The sequence below is a fragment of the Kwoniella botswanensis genome, chromosome 1 (genome assembly GCF_036426115.1).
Source record: "Kwoniella botswanensis chromosome 1, complete sequence".
Classification (NCBI taxonomy): Eukaryota; Fungi; Basidiomycota; class Tremellomycetes; order Tremellales; family Cryptococcaceae; genus Kwoniella; species Kwoniella botswanensis.
In genome coordinates, this window is record NC_088599.1 from 8,351,885 (window position 1) to 8,369,991 (window position 18,107).

At 43.5% G+C, this 18,107-nt stretch overlaps 8 protein-coding genes across 8 annotated transcripts; 4 read left to right on the top strand and 4 right to left on the bottom strand.

Annotated features, from left to right (window-relative positions):
• Positions 1 to 521: 521 nt before the first annotated feature.
• L199_003136 (uncharacterized protein) lies at positions 522 to 1,031 on the top strand (the record flags this gene model as incomplete). The annotated part of the gene is made up of 2 exons (XM_064888872.1): positions 522 to 814; positions 920 to 1,031. 2 exons carry the CDS (start codon positions 522 to 524, stop codon positions 1,029 to 1,031), a joined length of 405 nt encoding a protein of 134 aa, XP_064744944.1.
• A 530-nt stretch (positions 1,032 to 1,561) lies between these two features.
• L199_003137 (uncharacterized protein) lies at positions 1,562 to 3,895 on the bottom strand (the record flags this gene model as incomplete). Its single annotated transcript, XM_064888873.1, has 10 exons — positions 1,562 to 1,624; positions 1,700 to 1,789; positions 1,861 to 1,935; positions 2,027 to 2,098; positions 2,170 to 2,540; positions 2,634 to 2,714; positions 2,849 to 3,106; positions 3,229 to 3,595; positions 3,694 to 3,755; positions 3,850 to 3,895. The coding sequence occupies 10 exons, from the start codon at positions 3,893 to 3,895 to the stop codon at positions 1,562 to 1,564; spliced, it is 1,485 nt and encodes a 494-aa protein (XP_064744945.1).
• A 984-nt stretch (positions 3,896 to 4,879) lies between these two features.
• Positions 4,880 to 6,541, top strand: L199_003138 (uncharacterized protein; the record flags this gene model as incomplete). Its single annotated transcript, XM_064888874.1, has 6 exons — positions 4,880 to 5,061; positions 5,155 to 5,373; positions 5,450 to 5,499; positions 5,593 to 5,763; positions 5,854 to 6,150; positions 6,249 to 6,541. 6 exons carry the CDS (start codon positions 4,880 to 4,882, stop codon positions 6,539 to 6,541), a joined length of 1,212 nt encoding a protein of 403 aa, XP_064744946.1.
• Positions 6,542 to 7,088: 547 nt separating this feature from the next.
• On the top strand, positions 7,089 to 8,592 carry L199_003139 (uncharacterized protein; the record flags this gene model as incomplete). Its single annotated transcript, XM_064888875.1, has 5 exons — positions 7,089 to 7,363; positions 7,503 to 7,760; positions 7,933 to 8,064; positions 8,155 to 8,315; positions 8,405 to 8,592. 5 exons carry the CDS (start codon positions 7,089 to 7,091, stop codon positions 8,590 to 8,592), a joined length of 1,014 nt encoding a protein of 337 aa, XP_064744947.1.
• A 357-nt stretch (positions 8,593 to 8,949) lies between these two features.
• Positions 8,950 to 9,779, bottom strand: L199_003140 (uncharacterized protein; the record flags this gene model as incomplete). The annotated part of the gene is made up of 4 exons (XM_064888876.1): positions 8,950 to 9,024; positions 9,163 to 9,344; positions 9,439 to 9,559; positions 9,714 to 9,779. The coding sequence occupies 4 exons, from the start codon at positions 9,777 to 9,779 to the stop codon at positions 8,950 to 8,952; spliced, it is 444 nt and encodes a 147-aa protein (XP_064744948.1).
• A 642-nt stretch (positions 9,780 to 10,421) lies between these two features.
• On the bottom strand, positions 10,422 to 11,970 carry L199_003141 (uncharacterized protein; the record flags this gene model as incomplete). Its single annotated transcript, XM_064888877.1, has 7 exons — positions 10,422 to 10,600; positions 10,698 to 10,860; positions 10,948 to 11,247; positions 11,330 to 11,382; positions 11,489 to 11,609; positions 11,696 to 11,758; positions 11,851 to 11,970. The coding sequence occupies 7 exons, from the start codon at positions 11,968 to 11,970 to the stop codon at positions 10,422 to 10,424; spliced, it is 999 nt and encodes a 332-aa protein (XP_064744949.1).
• Positions 11,971 to 13,265: 1,295 nt separating this feature from the next.
• Positions 13,266 to 15,167, bottom strand: L199_003142 (uncharacterized protein; the record flags this gene model as incomplete). Its single annotated transcript, XM_064888878.1, has 9 exons — positions 13,266 to 13,373; positions 13,458 to 13,572; positions 13,721 to 13,753; positions 13,835 to 13,894; positions 13,961 to 14,043; positions 14,111 to 14,290; positions 14,364 to 14,630; positions 14,735 to 14,801; positions 14,872 to 15,167. The coding sequence occupies 9 exons, from the start codon at positions 15,165 to 15,167 to the stop codon at positions 13,266 to 13,268; spliced, it is 1,209 nt and encodes a 402-aa protein (XP_064744950.1).
• Positions 15,168 to 15,673: 506 nt separating this feature from the next.
• On the top strand, positions 15,674 to 17,837 carry L199_003143 (uncharacterized protein; the record flags this gene model as incomplete). Its single annotated transcript, XM_064888879.1, has 9 exons — positions 15,674 to 15,808; positions 15,945 to 16,205; positions 16,536 to 16,627; positions 16,685 to 16,783; positions 16,858 to 16,926; positions 17,005 to 17,097; positions 17,163 to 17,256; positions 17,374 to 17,511; positions 17,628 to 17,837. The coding sequence occupies 9 exons, from the start codon at positions 15,674 to 15,676 to the stop codon at positions 17,835 to 17,837; spliced, it is 1,191 nt and encodes a 396-aa protein (XP_064744951.1).
• Positions 17,838 to 18,107: the final 270 nt, after the last annotated feature.

Here is an 18,107-nt window from a genome sequence, read left to right on the forward strand (position 1 = left end):
GTACAGGTGTGAGTCAGCAAGGGAAAAAACTGATGGATAGTGTTGTGATGGTCGTCAACCAAGATTGAGAATGATGAGCTGACGAGATATAACCATCTCTCATCAGCTCAACATGAAGGGACCTTCTATTGCATCCCGGTGCGGATGTTTTTTTGGGTCTTCCCATCCTCACGGCTCGAGCTCCTGGTCAGATGTCTGAATAGACGATGATCTAATGGTCCGACTGTTGATGTGTTGGCCAGACTGCAAGTCGCAGAGAACACAAGGATGGGGATGCTTTCACCATCATATACTGTGCACAGTCGTGCAGCAGTTGTAAGTTACCGGCTATGGCCATGTACGATCCTCTACGTCACCGGTTACTAACCCAACATTCTCAGTCATCTCTCACAGATTTACGATCGACCTTCAACCTGTATTGTACTGTACGATCTCATGTAACCAGCTTCACTCCTACATCTCGAGAGTATCTCCCAAACGTTTAATATTATTGCACTGACGATCTCATAGACCCACTCAACATGTCCTCGTCATCCGATTGGCAACCCCTTCTCCCCACCCACTCATCCTCCAATAAACCACATATCAACCATTCCTCTTCGTCCCGTCTATCTACCACCCGCATATCCTTTCCTTCATCTACCACCTCCGCACTAGGTTCATCAGATATAAACGACGATGATCAGACTCTCGTTTCTACCTCCCCTCAGAAAGGCAAACGAACTCATCGAGCTTGGTCTGGTAGTCCTCTGACATCGGGTGAAGGTCAGAAGAAACCAGGTTTACCTAAATTATCAAGAGAATGTTTAATCAGGTGAGCGTCCCATTACATGTTTTGATCCACATATCAAGTTTGTACATCTGTTGTGAGGATATATATGGATGTTTAGGCTGATGATGTCGTATAATCTATTCCTAGCGAGATAAAATGCTATGGCTCATACATGTTACCTCCCCTCCTCATATTCGGAGTATTGGCAATTGGTATTAGTCTTTTGATATATGGTTGGAAGAAAGGTTGGTTCAAGTGAGGAATTAGAGAGAAAAGGTGAGATTGTATTATCAATACGACCTCCTATTTCAGGGAGATCCACTTCTGGCTCTTCTTCTAATTGCACTTATAGTATTGCATCGTTCATTCCAGCTGACAGTTTGTTTGTACTTCTCTTACTGTAGTCTACGACGTTCTCCTTGCCCTCGACCATTGTCCATCTGCGTTAGAAGCCATTCTATTCGTTGTAGTATCATATTATTCCGTGTTGTATTTGAATACCAACTATGACCTAATCAATAATGTGAAAGTAAATGCTTATTCTTCTCAATGCATGATGATGATACAGTTATGTGAAATCTCGGATAATGACAGAAAGGCCAGAATGAAAAACACCAAAAACCAAAAACCAAAATGAAATAAAAACTAATGAATCGTCCTACCACTACTGATTCTTCTCTCTCCTTTTCAGCTTTCTTATCACCTTGATGTCAGTTGATGCGTTGAAAGTGGTAGTACAACATTTACTAGCTGAAAGAAGATTTGTGTTTGTTTTGTGATTCATGTCCTTCACGGCCCCGTCATCCTCTGTACTATCTCCTCCAGTAATAATCTCAAAAACGTGCCATCGAGCTACAATACACAGATGCATATCAGTATAAACCTCAATTAAGCTGATTCTCTATCCGTGGAAGGGAAAAAGCTCACAGGCATATCCTCTCCATTGTTCAGTAAGTGTTCACCATGCTGTCGGGGGAAGGTATCCCATTCTTCCCTTGATATCGCACGGTCATTCCACTAAAATCCAGGGAACAGTCAGTGATCTTTAATGGAAGACTGGATCAAGCTGAGACAGACAGTTGACTTACGATCGGTATATATTCGTGGTTTAATATATCAGATACGATTTGATGTTCGGGCAACCAAGAGTTGGGAGGGAATATCTAAAATGGAAATTCAGATAAATCAACCTATGATATCATATGACCAGGCGAGATAGGCTATAATGTAGGAGGGCCAAAGTAATCAACTCACCTCAATCACTATTCCACCTTCGGGCATCCATAGTTGATTAGTCAACCCATCACCATGTACTCCAATAAGGATCTAACACATAGTATGGTATCCAGATTAGCATACACCGGTAATAATCCTCATAATCCGTTAATCACACTCACATCGGCATCATGTACAGCCTCAACCTTCTCCTTCCCACCCAATTTACCCAACTTCTTATGTCCAACTGTAGCTTTCCCAATCGACTCGATCTCACCCAACACCACCGACAATTCTCTATGTCCTTCGGGGCTAAGTTTCCTATCCGTATTCTGTCTATCCACATAAACAATCTTCGGTAGACCTTTCAGAGCTCTCTGAGGATCTAGACGATTGGGCGGTAGGGGAATTGATAAGTGAGATAAGAACGCTTCTCTTATAGGTGTGAAGAAGAATGGAGGATGTGGACGGGAGAATATCGAAGCTGCCATTTTGTTGAGGGAATCTGAGAGGGGGTTGTGTCGATGCGAAGCCCATCGGTCCGCTATGACCACTATAGATCGAACCAGATCATCAAAATCAGTAGATGTCATAGTGAAAATGAGACTGCGAAAGTGATGTTGATGACAGAGAACGTGCAACTCACCTCGCTCGAGGAAAATCCAGCCTTGGTGAGATTGCGATTCATCATTAAGCATACTCCAGTGATAGGGCTCGATGAGGTTGGCTTGAGTAATTAAGAACGATGGATTAGCATACTTGCCATAAGGTCTTTCAATAGCAAGACATCGCATCATTACCACCCAAGCCATCTTGTCCTATACCAACGATCACAATAGAAGACTTGCAAGTCTCACTCACCTTCTCCAAATACACCTTTGAGTACCAACTCATTCATTCCCTCTTCATCTCTCCATCCTTCAGCAGCTTTCCAAGGTATCACCACTCTCTTCGGCAGTTTAGGAACTTCTATACCTGGTCTGACTTGTTCGACCAACTCCATCGGTGCCGGTACGGATGCGAGTGCCGTTATAGAGCCTAGGAATACCTCGGCGATGAAAGGGTAGTACGAGGATAGGAAATGCCACATGTCTGTCTTGGCTCCGTCGTTGATGAATACTGGATTTTAGTCAATACTCAAACAGTCAGATCGATCTGATTTAACATGAATCTTTGAGAGAAGAACCCGAGATATGATTGAGATATAGGCAACATGTGGTCGTGGGGTGAATTCAACTCACTGGTAGATCCCTCTAAGACCAAAGCATCTTCAGCACCCCTCATCTCCAAATCTTCAGGATCCCTCACTACCTCCCAAAGGGTATCCCCACTAACCACCCTGCTCATACCTGGTATAGTCTTTCTACGGGTATTCAACACATAAAAAGTCTGATTCTTGATCCATAAATTTTGGAAAACTTGATGGCCTGGTACACCCCCTAGATACCTTGTCTGGCTTATACGTGGATCGGGAGAAGTGGACTGTGGAGAAGTGTCGATAGGTGTCGAATGGATAGAGGGTGAGAATGGGGATGGGGAAATGGGAGGGATAGGAGAGGAGGGTTTGGAAAATATCTTGGGGATCGATAATGGAGGGAGTTTATCGGACTGTACGTTGGTATGAAATCAAATCAGGTCAGTCAGTCAGCCAATCAGTAAGGGAGGTTGGAAGGGCTACTTTTCACGTAGAGAAGTACGGTACTCACTGCATATTCTCTGGCGGTAGGTGAGAGGTGTAGTGACACTATGGTCAAACCCAATAAAAGACCTAAATTATATATCGCAAGAGCGGTTTGTCAGTATAAACTAGTTATGGTTCACCTGCTTCTGCTCAGCCGCTGCAGATGTATTGACAGACTCACCGAAGGTCAGGCATACGACAGACCTCGGACGTCTCAACCCCTCCATTGCGGTTGATGAGCAGTGACCTTACGGAAGGTTCACTTTCACGAAAACAGTCACTTCTTCCACCTATCGTGAGTGTTTGAACGTTTCACGCTGGAAATCTTTCTCAACGTGTGGATACCTCCTATACCTGGACCCGAGACCACTGTACACTGTAGATATGCTATCCGCTTCGAAGGTGGATAACCGTTGTAGTACTAAGTGAGGTATTAGAGTGCTGAGACTGTTGGAAGCACCCTGTAGCAAGGTGTGAAGTTGAATTGCGTAAAAAAGTGGAGGATGAGTTTCAAGGCAAGGGAAGATCAACGTTTTGGTGTGATGGGCTTGGCGGGCGATGTACGACTGAGAAGTTACAGATGAGATTCGTCGATGATGTATGGATCAAGAGAAGAGTCGTGGTATGTATCACTGTCCAGATGTCGATGCAACCTTTTCGCTATCATGTCATGACCATGTCCGCAGCAATTAGTAGCTCGAAAGTGAATTTCACCCAATTAAGCTTTTGCGCTAAATGCAGTGCATCGATTGCTCAATCCGCCGGAATGGCAAGATAAGGCACACATGTGATCCGAGATGGCTGATAACAGAACACTGGTACTCTCGAGTAAAAAGAAAGCGACGAAAAACCCATGTACAGATTGTCGAAGACATCGTCATCGTCTTTCATCATATTGATTGGAAACCACATCATGACCATGGATCATCCATCACCTGATGAGCTTCCTATCCTGGTACAAGCACTGACGTATTTCGTATACCACTGCTCACATAGTACAGACCTTCTTCTCTCCCGGCCACTCGGTCTCGGTGTATGACGAACTTGACATTCTTGGCGTATGAAGCAGAGAAGCACAACACTTAGTAATCATGTGTATGTCGAAGGACGTATCCGCTGTGAACATATAAAGAGGGGAAGAAATACATTCTCTACTTTACCGATCATCTCATCATTATCATCCCAATTCCAGGTACTCGCACTGACTCAATATGTTCGTTCAACTCATACTTCTCACTTTTCTCGCTTCCTTGATAGGAGTCACAGCCACCCCTATAGAAGGACGAAAGAACAAAGCCGATACAAATTCACAAGCAGAGTGTCGAAATTTCTACGCTGACGTCTATGCAGAGACCCCATCCAATTTCGATTTAAAGTCCGTCATAGGTGAACCGTAAGTCAAAACACTTCTACTTCCTCTCACTTCATTGCCCTAAGCTACGATCATTGACCAAAGGCTGACATGACATGTCGATATCGTGGATAGACCAGAGAACCAACAAGCTCTGACTGAACAGATCATCTCATTTTTCGCCGCGGGTAGTACCCTTCCATTCCAGATCTTCACCGCACCGACAATAGAGGTCAAAGGAAGTTATCAATTATGGTTCGAATATTGCAGACCTAAATCTGGGGTGGTCAAAGGTATTTATCAAGCTCATCATGGTCTTGTAGGAAATGCAGGTTATTGGAATGTCCAAGCGGAGTAAGTGATATACTGTACATTCCAGCTGAACAGCGAATTTGTGATGCAGTGACACTGATTATTTTACGGGTGATAGTGATTATAAGACTTATTCTTTTGCTGAGAATGCTGCTGCGAATGGATGGGGTGAGTGTGTCCCTCTTGGGGTATAGTGTAGTGGAAAAGCAAGGAAGGTGAACGCTGGCTGACAGCGTACGTACTGTGTGGTATGTGTTATAGCCACCCTATCATACGATCGACTAGGAGTTGGACGATCAGCTCATCCGGACGGTAGCGACATCGTTCAAATGCCATTGGAGATTCAACAATCCATATCTATCGCCGATGCACTTAGAGAAGGAAGCTTAGGTGATATAGGGAGTTTTGATAGGATTGTCGGTATAGGACATTGTAAGTCAGATATGACACTACAGATTATTCAGCTGGTATGGCTAAGTACCGTGATTCTCCACGAGCTGATTGTATTTGGGTGAATGGTAGCATACGGATCAGCCTTACTCACAGGAGTATCAGCCCTCTCACCATCCACATTTGACGCCATTGTCCTTACTGGATTTTCAAATAACGTCACGGAAGGCCCATTAGGTCTATTCTCTTTCCAATCTACCATCGTTTCGGTAGCCTATCCTGAAAGATTCGCGGGTTACCCAAACGATTACGTTATAACTCCTTCTCAGACAAATGATCAAATTGAATTTTCCCATTATCCAAATTACACCCAGGAGGCGTTGGACAGTTTCACAGATACGAAAGGGGAATTTACACTTGGTCAACAATGTTCGTGCAGTATTTCCTTTGTTCTCTTACGACTTCCACTCTTACTGATACTGTAGTGATACTGATATTCTGTTTTGTATCTGTTTTATGACATTCAGATTCAGTAGGATTCCCATTCACCCTCAACAGAGAGAATTACACCCATCCCGTACTGGTAGTTACCGGTGAGAACGATGGTGTATTTTGTTCGGCAAATTGCTATATCACTTCATTGGATCCACCTGCCACTCAATTGGATACTACCAAGGTATTGTTCCCCTCTGTGAATAATTTCCAGACTGTTGTGATCAATGATACAGCCCATGGGATCAATTTTCATAGAACCGCCAAAGAAGCCTACGAGAGGATTTTCGAGTTTGTAGATGATTTGGGTTTGGGTGTTTCACAGTAAGCTGTACACAAGGACAATATGATATGATATGATAAGTTATAATGGTACTTCCACGTTGTACTTGGTACGTGATGGTCTGTTCATGGTTTACATGACAAGATATCTGATGTTTTAGTGATTGATAAACAAACGAGATGATATTTGTGTTATCTGTTTATCGGTGATTGGAACATTGATTGCCCGTGCTCAGTCGAGTGGATCCTTTGATTTTGATTATCAAGAATCAGGAATGCGGTACAGGATACATGATACATGATACATGTATTCAAAGGATGGTAAGATATACACACCATACAACTCGAGTCGATACAGTACATACACTCATCTCTTCTTTCCTTCTCCGAATATCATTACTAATCACTCAATGCTATATACTACCTTTGACAATCCATACTGACACTCTCTTCTATCGATTGTCGACGCTTCTTTTACTCGATACCATATACGATACGACCCACCAGTGACCTGCAGCTAGAAAGAAGAATACTACATTCCTCCCTTTCCTTCCCACTTGCTTATTTCTGTGTTATCAATTACCGGACTGACAATGCCCATACTATACTTCAATGGCAAATCACCCCAACCCTGTTCCCCTCCCAAGAGCCATCCAAGAGACCCTCATTCACCTAGAATCATCGACCCCTCACTTATTTTACCTCAAGCACTGCTAGGCGGCGAAGGTCCGATCGAACCGCTACATTGGTATGACCCCTCCCTTACCCCCGAGGAAATCAACAAGAGGATTTGGGAAGGATGGAATGTAGAGATGGCTTATGGAGAGGTTGTAGCGAGAGGTAAAGAGTGTAAGATGCAAGTTGTTTTGTGGGTAATACATAATATCTCTTTCTTTGATCCTCTGCCCTGATCGCTTGCTTCATTCCCCTCTTTCCCTTTTATTGGATGTATAGAGAAGGGACGAGTATATTGTATTGACAGAGTCACTCATTGCTATATGGTATAGATCATTCCAAGCTGCTTTGGAAGATCCTAAATTGATCAAACACCATTACATCCGAGCGATCCAATACCACGAGGAATATGTAAAATGCGAATTGATCAAGATGTTGAGTTTCATCGAACATTCCCTTGGCCCCAAATCTACCTTAACTTCGGTGTTGTTGGATAAATTCATCAAGAAGAAGGAGAGTGGCAAGGGAACGATCAAGGGATTGGAAGATAGTGTGAGAGAGGGTGAAGTGTGGAAAGGTAAAGGTAATCTGTGAGTTCTTCAAGTTCTTCTAATATCGCTTATCCTTCTCGCTCAGATCATGTCATACAGTATGCTGTATTGGATATGTCCTGAGGACAGAAAGATCCCGTTAGCTATATATACACGATAGTCAACATGAGTACCTCTGAGCTGACGTCAGCTTTTCCTCTATTGATAACAGAGCAGGTAAGAATGGTCAACATGAACAAGCCATTCGACATTACCTCGAAGGCTTGATTTCCATCTGGCCATATACTTCAAGCGATACTTCAATGAATTACCGAAAAGCTTATGAGAGCGGTTTAGTCAAGCTGTAAGTGAATGATCCGTATACTCTTTTGGACAGCTTTGGCAAAGCCAAAGCATCGAATGAGGCTGACGTGATTTGATTTGGGCGAGCTAGTGAACAAGCATTATTGAATAATGTAATCACCATATCACTTTCTCATCCTTCCAAATCCGGTCCCAAGAGGATAATGTTTGATAATATCGCTAGAGTGACTTGTGAGGTCATGTTGGAATTTAGGTATTTGAACATTACTAATCTTAGGAAAACATTTGAACGTGAGTGAGAACTTGCAAGTTGTGATATACAGTACACGATTATCGATTGTCAATGATGACCGAATGTGTTTCGATATTATATCTTGTAGGTCTAGCTCAACTTGACGAGAGGGAATATGGAGTCAGAGGTAAACAAAGTGTGTACACGTTTATGGATGATCTGTTTCGAGGTAAAGAAGGGGATGATTGGGCGCACAGGAATGTATACGAGAACATGTCTGTCATGAGTAGTGGGAAGTATGTGAGGTTGAGGATTGGAAGTATCAGTACATCGTAGGGAGTATGTCTTAAGGAACGATGAGGTGTATGAGTGAAACAATTCAATAGATTATATTGAACCAAGAGTGAGATACCATTTTTAGAGGAAGATGAAGGGAATGATAAGATACATCTGACTGTATCATAGATTTTGTATAAATTATGCTTATATGATACTATATATGATACATGCACCAAATTTTTCTCATTGAATAGTTACATTAATATCGGATCTCCATTGTCAAATTCGTTGTGCAATTTTCTTCTTCCGATGATACGGTCATAATCATTCCGTCTGTCTTTTCATTCGATGCCGGTCGATATATACAATTATCATTCTGATCGATATGTCGTTCTTCGTTCCATAGATCCTCTTTTACTTGAAAACTTTCTTTACTTCTCCTTTAGCTTCTTCATATTGACCTTTGGCTTTACCCGTTAATTCAGCGGCCTAGCAGTAGTGGAATAGGAAAATCGACGAATAGTCAATTCAAGATTTCTTCCGCTCCACTCCACTGGAAATTCAAGTCGAAGTGCGAACGAAGAGGAAATCTCATGATTGAGTCCAAGTGGATGATACCTCACTTACCTTTCCCTCTACTCGATCAACAGTCCCTTTAGTATAAAGTTCGGCCTGTTTTAAAGGAGCATCATGAGATCGGACTTGTCGACTAGCTACGGCTTCGGTTGATGAGCCGCCAAAGAGGAAATATACAGCTCCGATAAGAGTAACTCCTGCTCCAACGTATAAGAGACCATTACCTGATGGGGCTGTAGGTTATATCAACCCAGAACGGAGAAGGTGAGGTAAGTCTAAGCTTTTATATGATATCTATATGAATATCATCCAATGAAGTGTACTGACTATCCATCCCGCCTGATCCGGATGGTCCACCTGGTCCACTTGAAGGGGGACTAGTAGGATCAGGTTTAGGTCTAGGAGTAGGAGGAGGAGAAGTAGGATGGGGGTCGGTCGCGTAAAGTCGCTACAATACGAAATATTGGGATGTGATCCTAATTGTCAGCTACAGCTACATCCACAGCTACCGGACAAGATCTTGTACCCTGCCTAACAATACATAACCATGGCTTGCGACAGGTCAAATGCATCTGTTTAGTGAGTTCAGACAAGACACTCACAGCAGATACGATGGGTTTGAGAGAGACGGGTGCTCTCCTGCCGGCGAGAACGGTTCTGTACATCATCATGTTGATTGGATTGGGTTGATTTACAAGGTAGGTGATAGTGTTACGTTGATCCGAATCGAGTTGAGTAGTACAACCGGTCTGGATAGAGAACAGGCTGATCCGGTGAAAGATTACTGTAATATAGTTTCTAAAATCTCTACAGCTGTAGGTTCTGAGAAGCACCAATGACATGACATGACATCACAGTCCGATTACGACTATCCCCATCATTCTCATTATGTACACATCTTGACTTTACAGTACATTTGACTAATACATTTTAACTATGTGCCGTGCCTACACTCAGATGATCAGATGATCAGATGAGATGACGACGAATTGTACGGGTACGCGTCAATATTTTTATTTATGTTATATTCATAGCACGAGTTCACCTCGGCAGATGATCGATCCATCATAATTGTAATCTTACTCTTATCGAATGACGTTATTCCCATATATTGATCCCAATTCATGCGTTTCGTTATTAAACTCGTAGATGTTACTGTACTATGTATTTTTTCTATTCCTATCATGAGAGTATTTCCGAATGATATATGCACAGAGAACCAAAATAATGTATGTGTATGAACAGGTATGGTAGTATAGATCAAGGTCGGTTGAGAATCTGTTACAGCCACGAGTATGGGTCGTATGTGATCAATCCATCCTTACTCGAGTGATGGTAAATTCCTCCTGGTTGTCCATCTCCTCAGGACTCAATCTAGTAGCTTTTACCACGACAGGTATCATCTCACCCGTAGCTAGAGGGTAAGGTTGATGGTGTAACACAGCTAGGAGGTTTCTTAAGATTGCTGAATGAGAAGTTACAGATATGACTATGGGCCAAAACAAACAGCAAGTATTAAGTGGAAATTCAGTTTACGAGTATATGAGAATGAAGCATGAGGTGATTGTAGAGAGATAAACACTCACAAGTTTCCTTTGCACCATCCGGACCGAACAATCTGTCCATAGCTCTCTGAGCTCTCATCTGCATATGAGCGTCTGTCTCCCTATCGTCCGCTTTCCACAACTCATCCTCTTCTGCGAAACCTTCTTCAATCTTAAACGTAGGGAAACGATTTGCAATGTATGTCTGGGTAACCAAGTGAGATAAGCTTACGGATCATTTTTAATATCATGATGACAGGAGTGTTCATATGCGTAGCAAGTTAGGACTTACCCTAGTCGATCTCTTATCGCAAGTATGACTACCATAAATCTCCCTCCAGTCTTCCCATACTTCCGGTACACCCGTCAACAGTTCACCCCACGATTCCAACATCGTCTGACCTGTCCTAGTCAACGGAGAAACATACCATCTCATCTCTTGAGAAGATATAGGTGGATTATAGGGTAATTGCTCTTTCCAGCATTTCTGGATGGCTTGAGCTTGAGATACACCCAAGGGGGTTAATTCGGGATCAGGTCCCCAGGTGATCTCGCCATCGCCGTTGATGAATGTCCAATAATCTTCCCATGGCTATGAAGGTCACATATACAATATCAGCCAGGTGGACAACACTGGTGCCGACCCCCAACATTGGGAGAAAGTCCAAACTCACATCAACACCGTATTTGCTAGCTCCGAAATTATGCCATCCTTGCCCATGACGACCTATCAAAAGGATATGGCATTAGCTTAAGATGATATAGAATATAGGTTATACAATATACGATATACGATAGACGATGATGTGATGTGATGCTGATAAATGACTCACCCAAAAACATGACCTTGTACAAGACTCCCTCAGGTGCATCATCCTGTAATTTCATTACATCCTTTCTTAGGTTATCCCATCTTTCAGGTGATTTATCGATCAGACCGAAATTCCTTTTAAGCTATGTAAGTTGAAGTGAATTAGCACGTGCATCAACTCAACTTGACTGCAAATGGTCAACGTGCTAAAAGAGTGAAATCAACTCACCATCTCGTCAAATTCCATATGTTTCGGTTCGGGTCCATTCTGAATGAAGAATCCTTGGACTACCTATGAAGTCAAAACAGAACAAGGACAACAATATCAGTACCCATTTCAAGACCACTGCATGCTCTCTTCCGGAATGTAGATGTCTGACTCACATCATACCTATATCTATGAGGTTTCTCAACCAAACCTGGACTGATCGGTGGTCCACCATCTTCTATAGCGGCCACGGGTGGTATATCATGATAAGGGCTTTGAGGTGATTTCAGACTCATCTTGAGAATAGAGAGGTTAAAATTGGGATGTATATAGAGGACGGATACGCCTAGGAAGAGTGAAATAGAATAGAATGAAAACGTCTTGAGTAATTCTCCCTCCTGATACTACTATATTTGTTGTTGTTGAGATGTCACAAAGCACTTCTGACCTACGCCTTGGTCAGGTTCAGGTTGCAGGTTTCGTAGCTCGGGATGATTTCGTTGAATGTTTCGGATCTGAGCTGAGCCTGAGATGTTGTATCGAGTCGAGTGGCAAATCGCTGTAACTGTAACTATCCGGTGTTACGGTTGCCGGACCGGCGGTTGGGTATTTCTTCTTGTTTGAGAATGAGATTAGATGTAGAGATGAGCAGTGAGTGACTGAATTGTACTTTGGATGACGGACGTCCATTTTACATATATAATATATATATATATATACGCATATGCTTGTATATCCAGCTTGTCAGAACAACACATTCCTCACTTGGCTCGACTCGAAAAAGCGGAAAAAGCGAAAAAGCGAAAAAGCGAGGGAAACGAGAGAAACATGAACAAGCCTGTCTTCTGTACGATTAAAACGCACAGATGCACAGTCTTCCTCCTGGATCTTTCATTCTCCGGATGTATGATGTATCCATTCGGGACCCCTGTCAAACATGAGGTAAAGTCGACTCGTCGTTAATGAACCCTAGTTTAGCTGGAGGCTAGAAGTTTCAAAGGACCTTTCACTTGGGATCCATCTTTCAAAGCAAAGCAATGCAAGTCGAGGGAGCGAACTATCAGATGAAGTTAGAATTGATCCCACCTCAGCAAAACTGCCTTTGACACACTATCAACCACAACTTACAACTTAATCAGACCTGCCCATCAGGTCAACCATCAAAACACGGGGTTACAACGCACGGATCTTTACTATTCAATTGAACCTCAAGGATACTTCCAAATGATCTCATCCAGGTGCTTTTCGTACTCCTCTCCTTTATTGCTCACTGCTCTTATCAAGAATTTGTTTTATGTGTACAGGTACTCAACCTAGAGAGCGGCAATGCCATGAGCTAAATTGATTCATACAATAAAACCGAATAACATTTCCGACAACACAATACAATACAACCATGCCGCACACATGAGGATCGTACGATCATCTCATCAACTCATCATCTCACCATCCATACTATAGCCAGTCTACACCGGATCCCTATATTGGTATTCGAACGTTCTACTCGTTTTCGTTTTATGATTGTATGGGGGGCCAGAAAACTCGGCAAAATCACGCGGCACCCAGTCCCCCACTTTAGTATAAAGTCTCATCACCAAATACCTTTATGATATGGACTGGCGGGATTCAAGCTATCCAAAAATCCAGAGTAATATGACGAAGTATCTCCGCACGGACTAGCAGCTCTGATTGATAATGCCTGAAAATGCGGAAACAGGGGATCCAATATGTATTCGTCATTGTGTGATCTGTGCTCCGTCCACCTCGTGATTCATAAACTTACCTCAGGCATCCATTTCTCCAATTGCTTTATCCTTTTCTGATTTGCAGGATGTGTAGACAAGAAATCGGTCGGTAGACCGGGTCCTTCTTCAGATTCAGACATTCTTTGCCACATCCTACCGAATGATACCAAACATCAGCCGAAGAGCTTCCTATTCTGATCCCTGCAGAGAGTGTACTGATAGCGGACGGGAATGGTTAAGGAGAAGGGGGCCGATAGCAATAGAACAGGTGCTGTAAGGGTAGAGAGCGAAGAAAACTTACTTGGTAGATTCATTAGGGTCGAAACATGCTTTCCTGTTGAACATGATAAGTGACGTTAGCCATGGATCTAATCAAGTTGGCAAGCGGTATTGATGGAAAAACGAAAACACTCACGACATTAATCGTAATCCAATGAAGTCAGCTTCCGATTCGTTCTTCCTTGAATTCGGTAATCTGCAGTCGCCCATTATCGGGTCAGCTCATACAGTCTTGAAGGTTGACAGAGAGGGATCGACTGACTGTAACATAAAAGTAAGGAGTAATCTGGTAATACCAACATCCAAACCTAAAGATTCGAGTAAGAAACCCAGTGCGAACAAGACCTAATTGGTTTTACACATATATACGTCAACTAAAGGAAATGGTGCTATTCCATCATTGACAACTTACCTTCATCGAACTCATCCTTTCTGCTGGATGTCTAGCCACCTGATGTGCTACCTCATGTCCCAGAACCGTTGCTAGACCATTATCATTCGCTGAGACTGGTAATATACCAGTGAAAACGAATATTTTGCCTCCGGGCAGGACGAATGCGTTCTTCGTCTTTCTGTCATCGATTACGTAGACCTGTCCATGTACCATTCAATATGATTAATCATTACAGCTGTATAACAGGGAAAGAAGAAGTGTCTTCACTCACCTCCCATTCAGTCTCTTTGCCTTCCTTTGCCTCTTGCCCAGCTTCACCACTACCAAATAATATTTCCCCTATGTCCTCTCCTCCACCGAAGTTGGGAACTTTACCCTCGACCGCACCCATCTCACCACCCGATTTGACCCTTCCTAATCCGGATGATTCGATTATACGAGTAGCTACCGCTCGAACTCGCTTCGTCGTAGGATGATTGGGAGGTAAGACAGCCTGAGAATACTCGCTGAGTGTTTGTAGTTGGGTTTGACGACCGAGCTATATCATGTTATATTGATTTCTCATCAGCTGGTGCCTTTTTCTCTTGGAGTATCGTATACTGATCGTCCAGATTGTGTTGATCGATGCAGGACTCAACACACCTCTCTTTCTTGAGCTTCACCAACATCCATAAATCTCAATCTACCGGTTTCAGGCACTCTCTCCAGACTATCATGATGGATAAAATATAAGCAACAGGTCACACCAGACTGAAGATCACTTGAGACGAATAGCTTACTGAGTAACGTAATATATACCAGCACCACCCACACCTATCCCATATACCCATACTGCTCTATCACCACCTAGTCTTCGTTTGAAGTACTGCCAGATATCCGGTCCTCCTCGACCGTTGGGACCAGGTGAAGGCGAGTATCCAGATGGGAATCGCTCATACTGTGCAAACCTCCGTGCGGTCGTATGTATGGTGCGAGATACGTGAGGTCTATAGAGAGACGGACTAAGAGCGGGAGCGGTACGGGGGAGGAATCGAAGGTTCGAGGCGAAGGAGGAGCGCAGTGATTGAGTGAACATGTCGAGTGGTGGTGAGTGCAAACAACAAGCTGGGTTGGAAGTCTATGAGGATAGTCTCTGAATCATAAGGCTATCATAGATGGAGTGGGATCTAATATAGGTGGACGAATGCCGAGATTATGACGACGAGAAGAGTGTATCCACTGACTGTTATACTTTTGAGTTGGACTGGAATCTGCAATCCATATGAGATCTTACATCCTTTTACAATACTTATTATTGTACGACAATGACATGACGTCCACAACCTACCTCTCTTCGGCAGGCGGCATTTCTGTCCGTACCTGAAAACCCAACTCCCAGCGGAGTTAAATAGCACTTGCAGTATATGTCCACGTGCCTAATCAGGACCATCACCATGCACACAGGCACGCAGCATGTCCCATTCAACCGCTTAAGCTTACCCTCGAGCCATCCATTTGACACTGTGACTATCGTCATCAGCCTACATCACTCCCTCTTGTCAACATACTCGAGAGCCTTACAGCCGATATCACTCCAGCAAGATGCCGTCCGACCTATCTTACTGGCTCATCGCCACTCCGCTGAAAGATGGTGATCCCAATGTGATGCTCAACGAGGTCAGCAACGCAATTGGGAAAGATGTAGAGGTGGCTACTTGGGAGATACCAGAGTTGAAGGTAGGTCCAGTTGTCTCTGAACACCTCAGTCCTCTTCTATCAGCGAGCCTCAGGCGCGGTTCCCCTCACTGTCCATCTCAAGTACACCCATGTTCTATGATATAGAACCATCATACTGATTCCTTCGGTGAAATAGGCCGGAACGCTTTCCTCCCTCCTTACCCTATCTGACGCCCTCCCCAAATTAGACTCCCAATTCACCTCGACCGTCTCCAAATTGCTCGATACACTCCGTTCACTGGTCTCGGACGACTCAGCAAAAGTCGCCCAGCACGCCAGAGTGAACGATAGACCCGCTGAAGAGTTCTTGTTAGGCGGTGGAGGTGGGTTCAGGTGGGACAAAGGGAGATGGGGTAGTGGTGGAAAGGTATTGGAGGTTGTGGAAGCTTTAACCAAGGTGAGTGTTCTGTGCCATCCTTAACAGTGGCATATGCTACTGATCAATCTTGGTGGAAGGAGATATATGGTAGGATGATGAGGGTTGGTTGTTGAATCTGGATTAAGCTTGAACGGGACTTGATCAAAGGAAGACAATCCTCTTTCTTCAACTTGTGGTTGATGTGATCCAACCCAACCCAACCCAATCTTCATACCTCACGCGACTGATACATGCCGGTTGTTCGTGACAATGATCCTGCCGAGCAGGATCAATCCAGACAATCATAATCCGCATATAGACCATCTATAATCGCAAAGATTGACACTAACACTCTCATTATTCTTACAGGAAATGAACTCTATAGATTCAACGCAGAAACAGAAATCACAATCTTACAACCTAGCTAAAGGTAGTTTGACGACTTTACAACGTAAACAACAGTGAGCTATATAATACTGGACCTCCTTACCAGAATTGCTGACTTGTTCACTGGCTAGGGGTAATCTGTCACAACGTTCTTTACTTGACGTGGTAAACAAGAACGATTTGGTGGAGAATAGTGAATTCATGGAGACTTTGATTGTCGCTGTACCAAAGTGAGTGATCAGCTCTCAACCCATCCGACATCCACGTCAGGGATGCTTGAAAGCTGATATATACGATTGTGCAGGAATTTACAAAAAGACTGGGCAGATAAATACGAGAGATTGACGAATATGGTTGTACCTCGAAGTTCTCAGTGAGTTGTTTGATTATATGTCTCATCAGCTGACCTTTTCCCAAGGAGCAAACCGAGCTGACTATTTACGCCCTATAGACGAATCGCTACGGATGAAGATTATTTCCTCCAGACTGTAACGGTGTTCAAGAAGGTCAAGGAGGAATTCATACATAAATGTCGTGAAAACAAGTAAGTCGTCAGCTGTGACATAGCTAGTCCATCTATTATATGTAGCTGACAATGATGTAACTCAGATTCATAGTACGAGATTTCAAATGGGACGATTCGGCTTTGGAGAAACAAAAGAAGGAATTGGCAGAGCTAGCTATAGAAGAGAAAGAATTATGGGTAAGTATCCAGCTGTTCTATAACCTGATTGGTGATCCCTTGCTTCGGACTTGCTTTGAGGTGCATGCTAGTCTATTACAGATCAATGCTGATGATCCTCTCCCTTCACCAAAATAGACAGAGCTCTTACGTCTCACTCGAATAAACTTCTCAGAAGCGTACCAGATCTTAGCTCATCTCAAGACTGTTCGATTGTTCGTGGAGAGTGTCTTGAGATATGGTTTACCGGCGGATTATGCTGGTGTGATTGTGAAGGTGAGTCAACAGCGAATGATTCCAACAATTTCGTCGTGGATGAGAAGGATCCATATATAATCGCTTTCCTCGCGGCTGTACGGTGACCAAAGCTGACGCCCGATCTCGCCTCACAGCCCGAACCCAAAACAGCCGTCAAGACACTCCGATCTTTATCTGATCATTACACCTACCTCGCATCAGCATCTCGTGGTCCATCGACCAAGAAGACTAAATCTGGCGGTACGACAGCGGGCAGCGAGGACGTAGGAGGTGAATGGGCGAGCGTGATGGAAGCTGAATATTACGATTTTGTATTGTTTGAAATACCAAAAGTTATCACTTAGATTTTTGTCCTCGTTTTCTTCTTTGCATGTATACGTTGTTACGAATTGATACCACGAAGTCATGCTTGCCTATGGCTTATGATACGCAGCCAAGCAAAGCAATGGACCGTATAAGATGAAGAGGTTTGTCGGTCATTACCGAACCGGTTTCGGGTTAAGGATGGATGATGGTCGGTTAATTCGGCCCGAGATCAAGTTGGGAGGGTCTTCGGACTGTCGATGGGTTCTAGCCTTGGTCTGCTTGGAATTTGCCTGGGTAGGTAGGAAGGA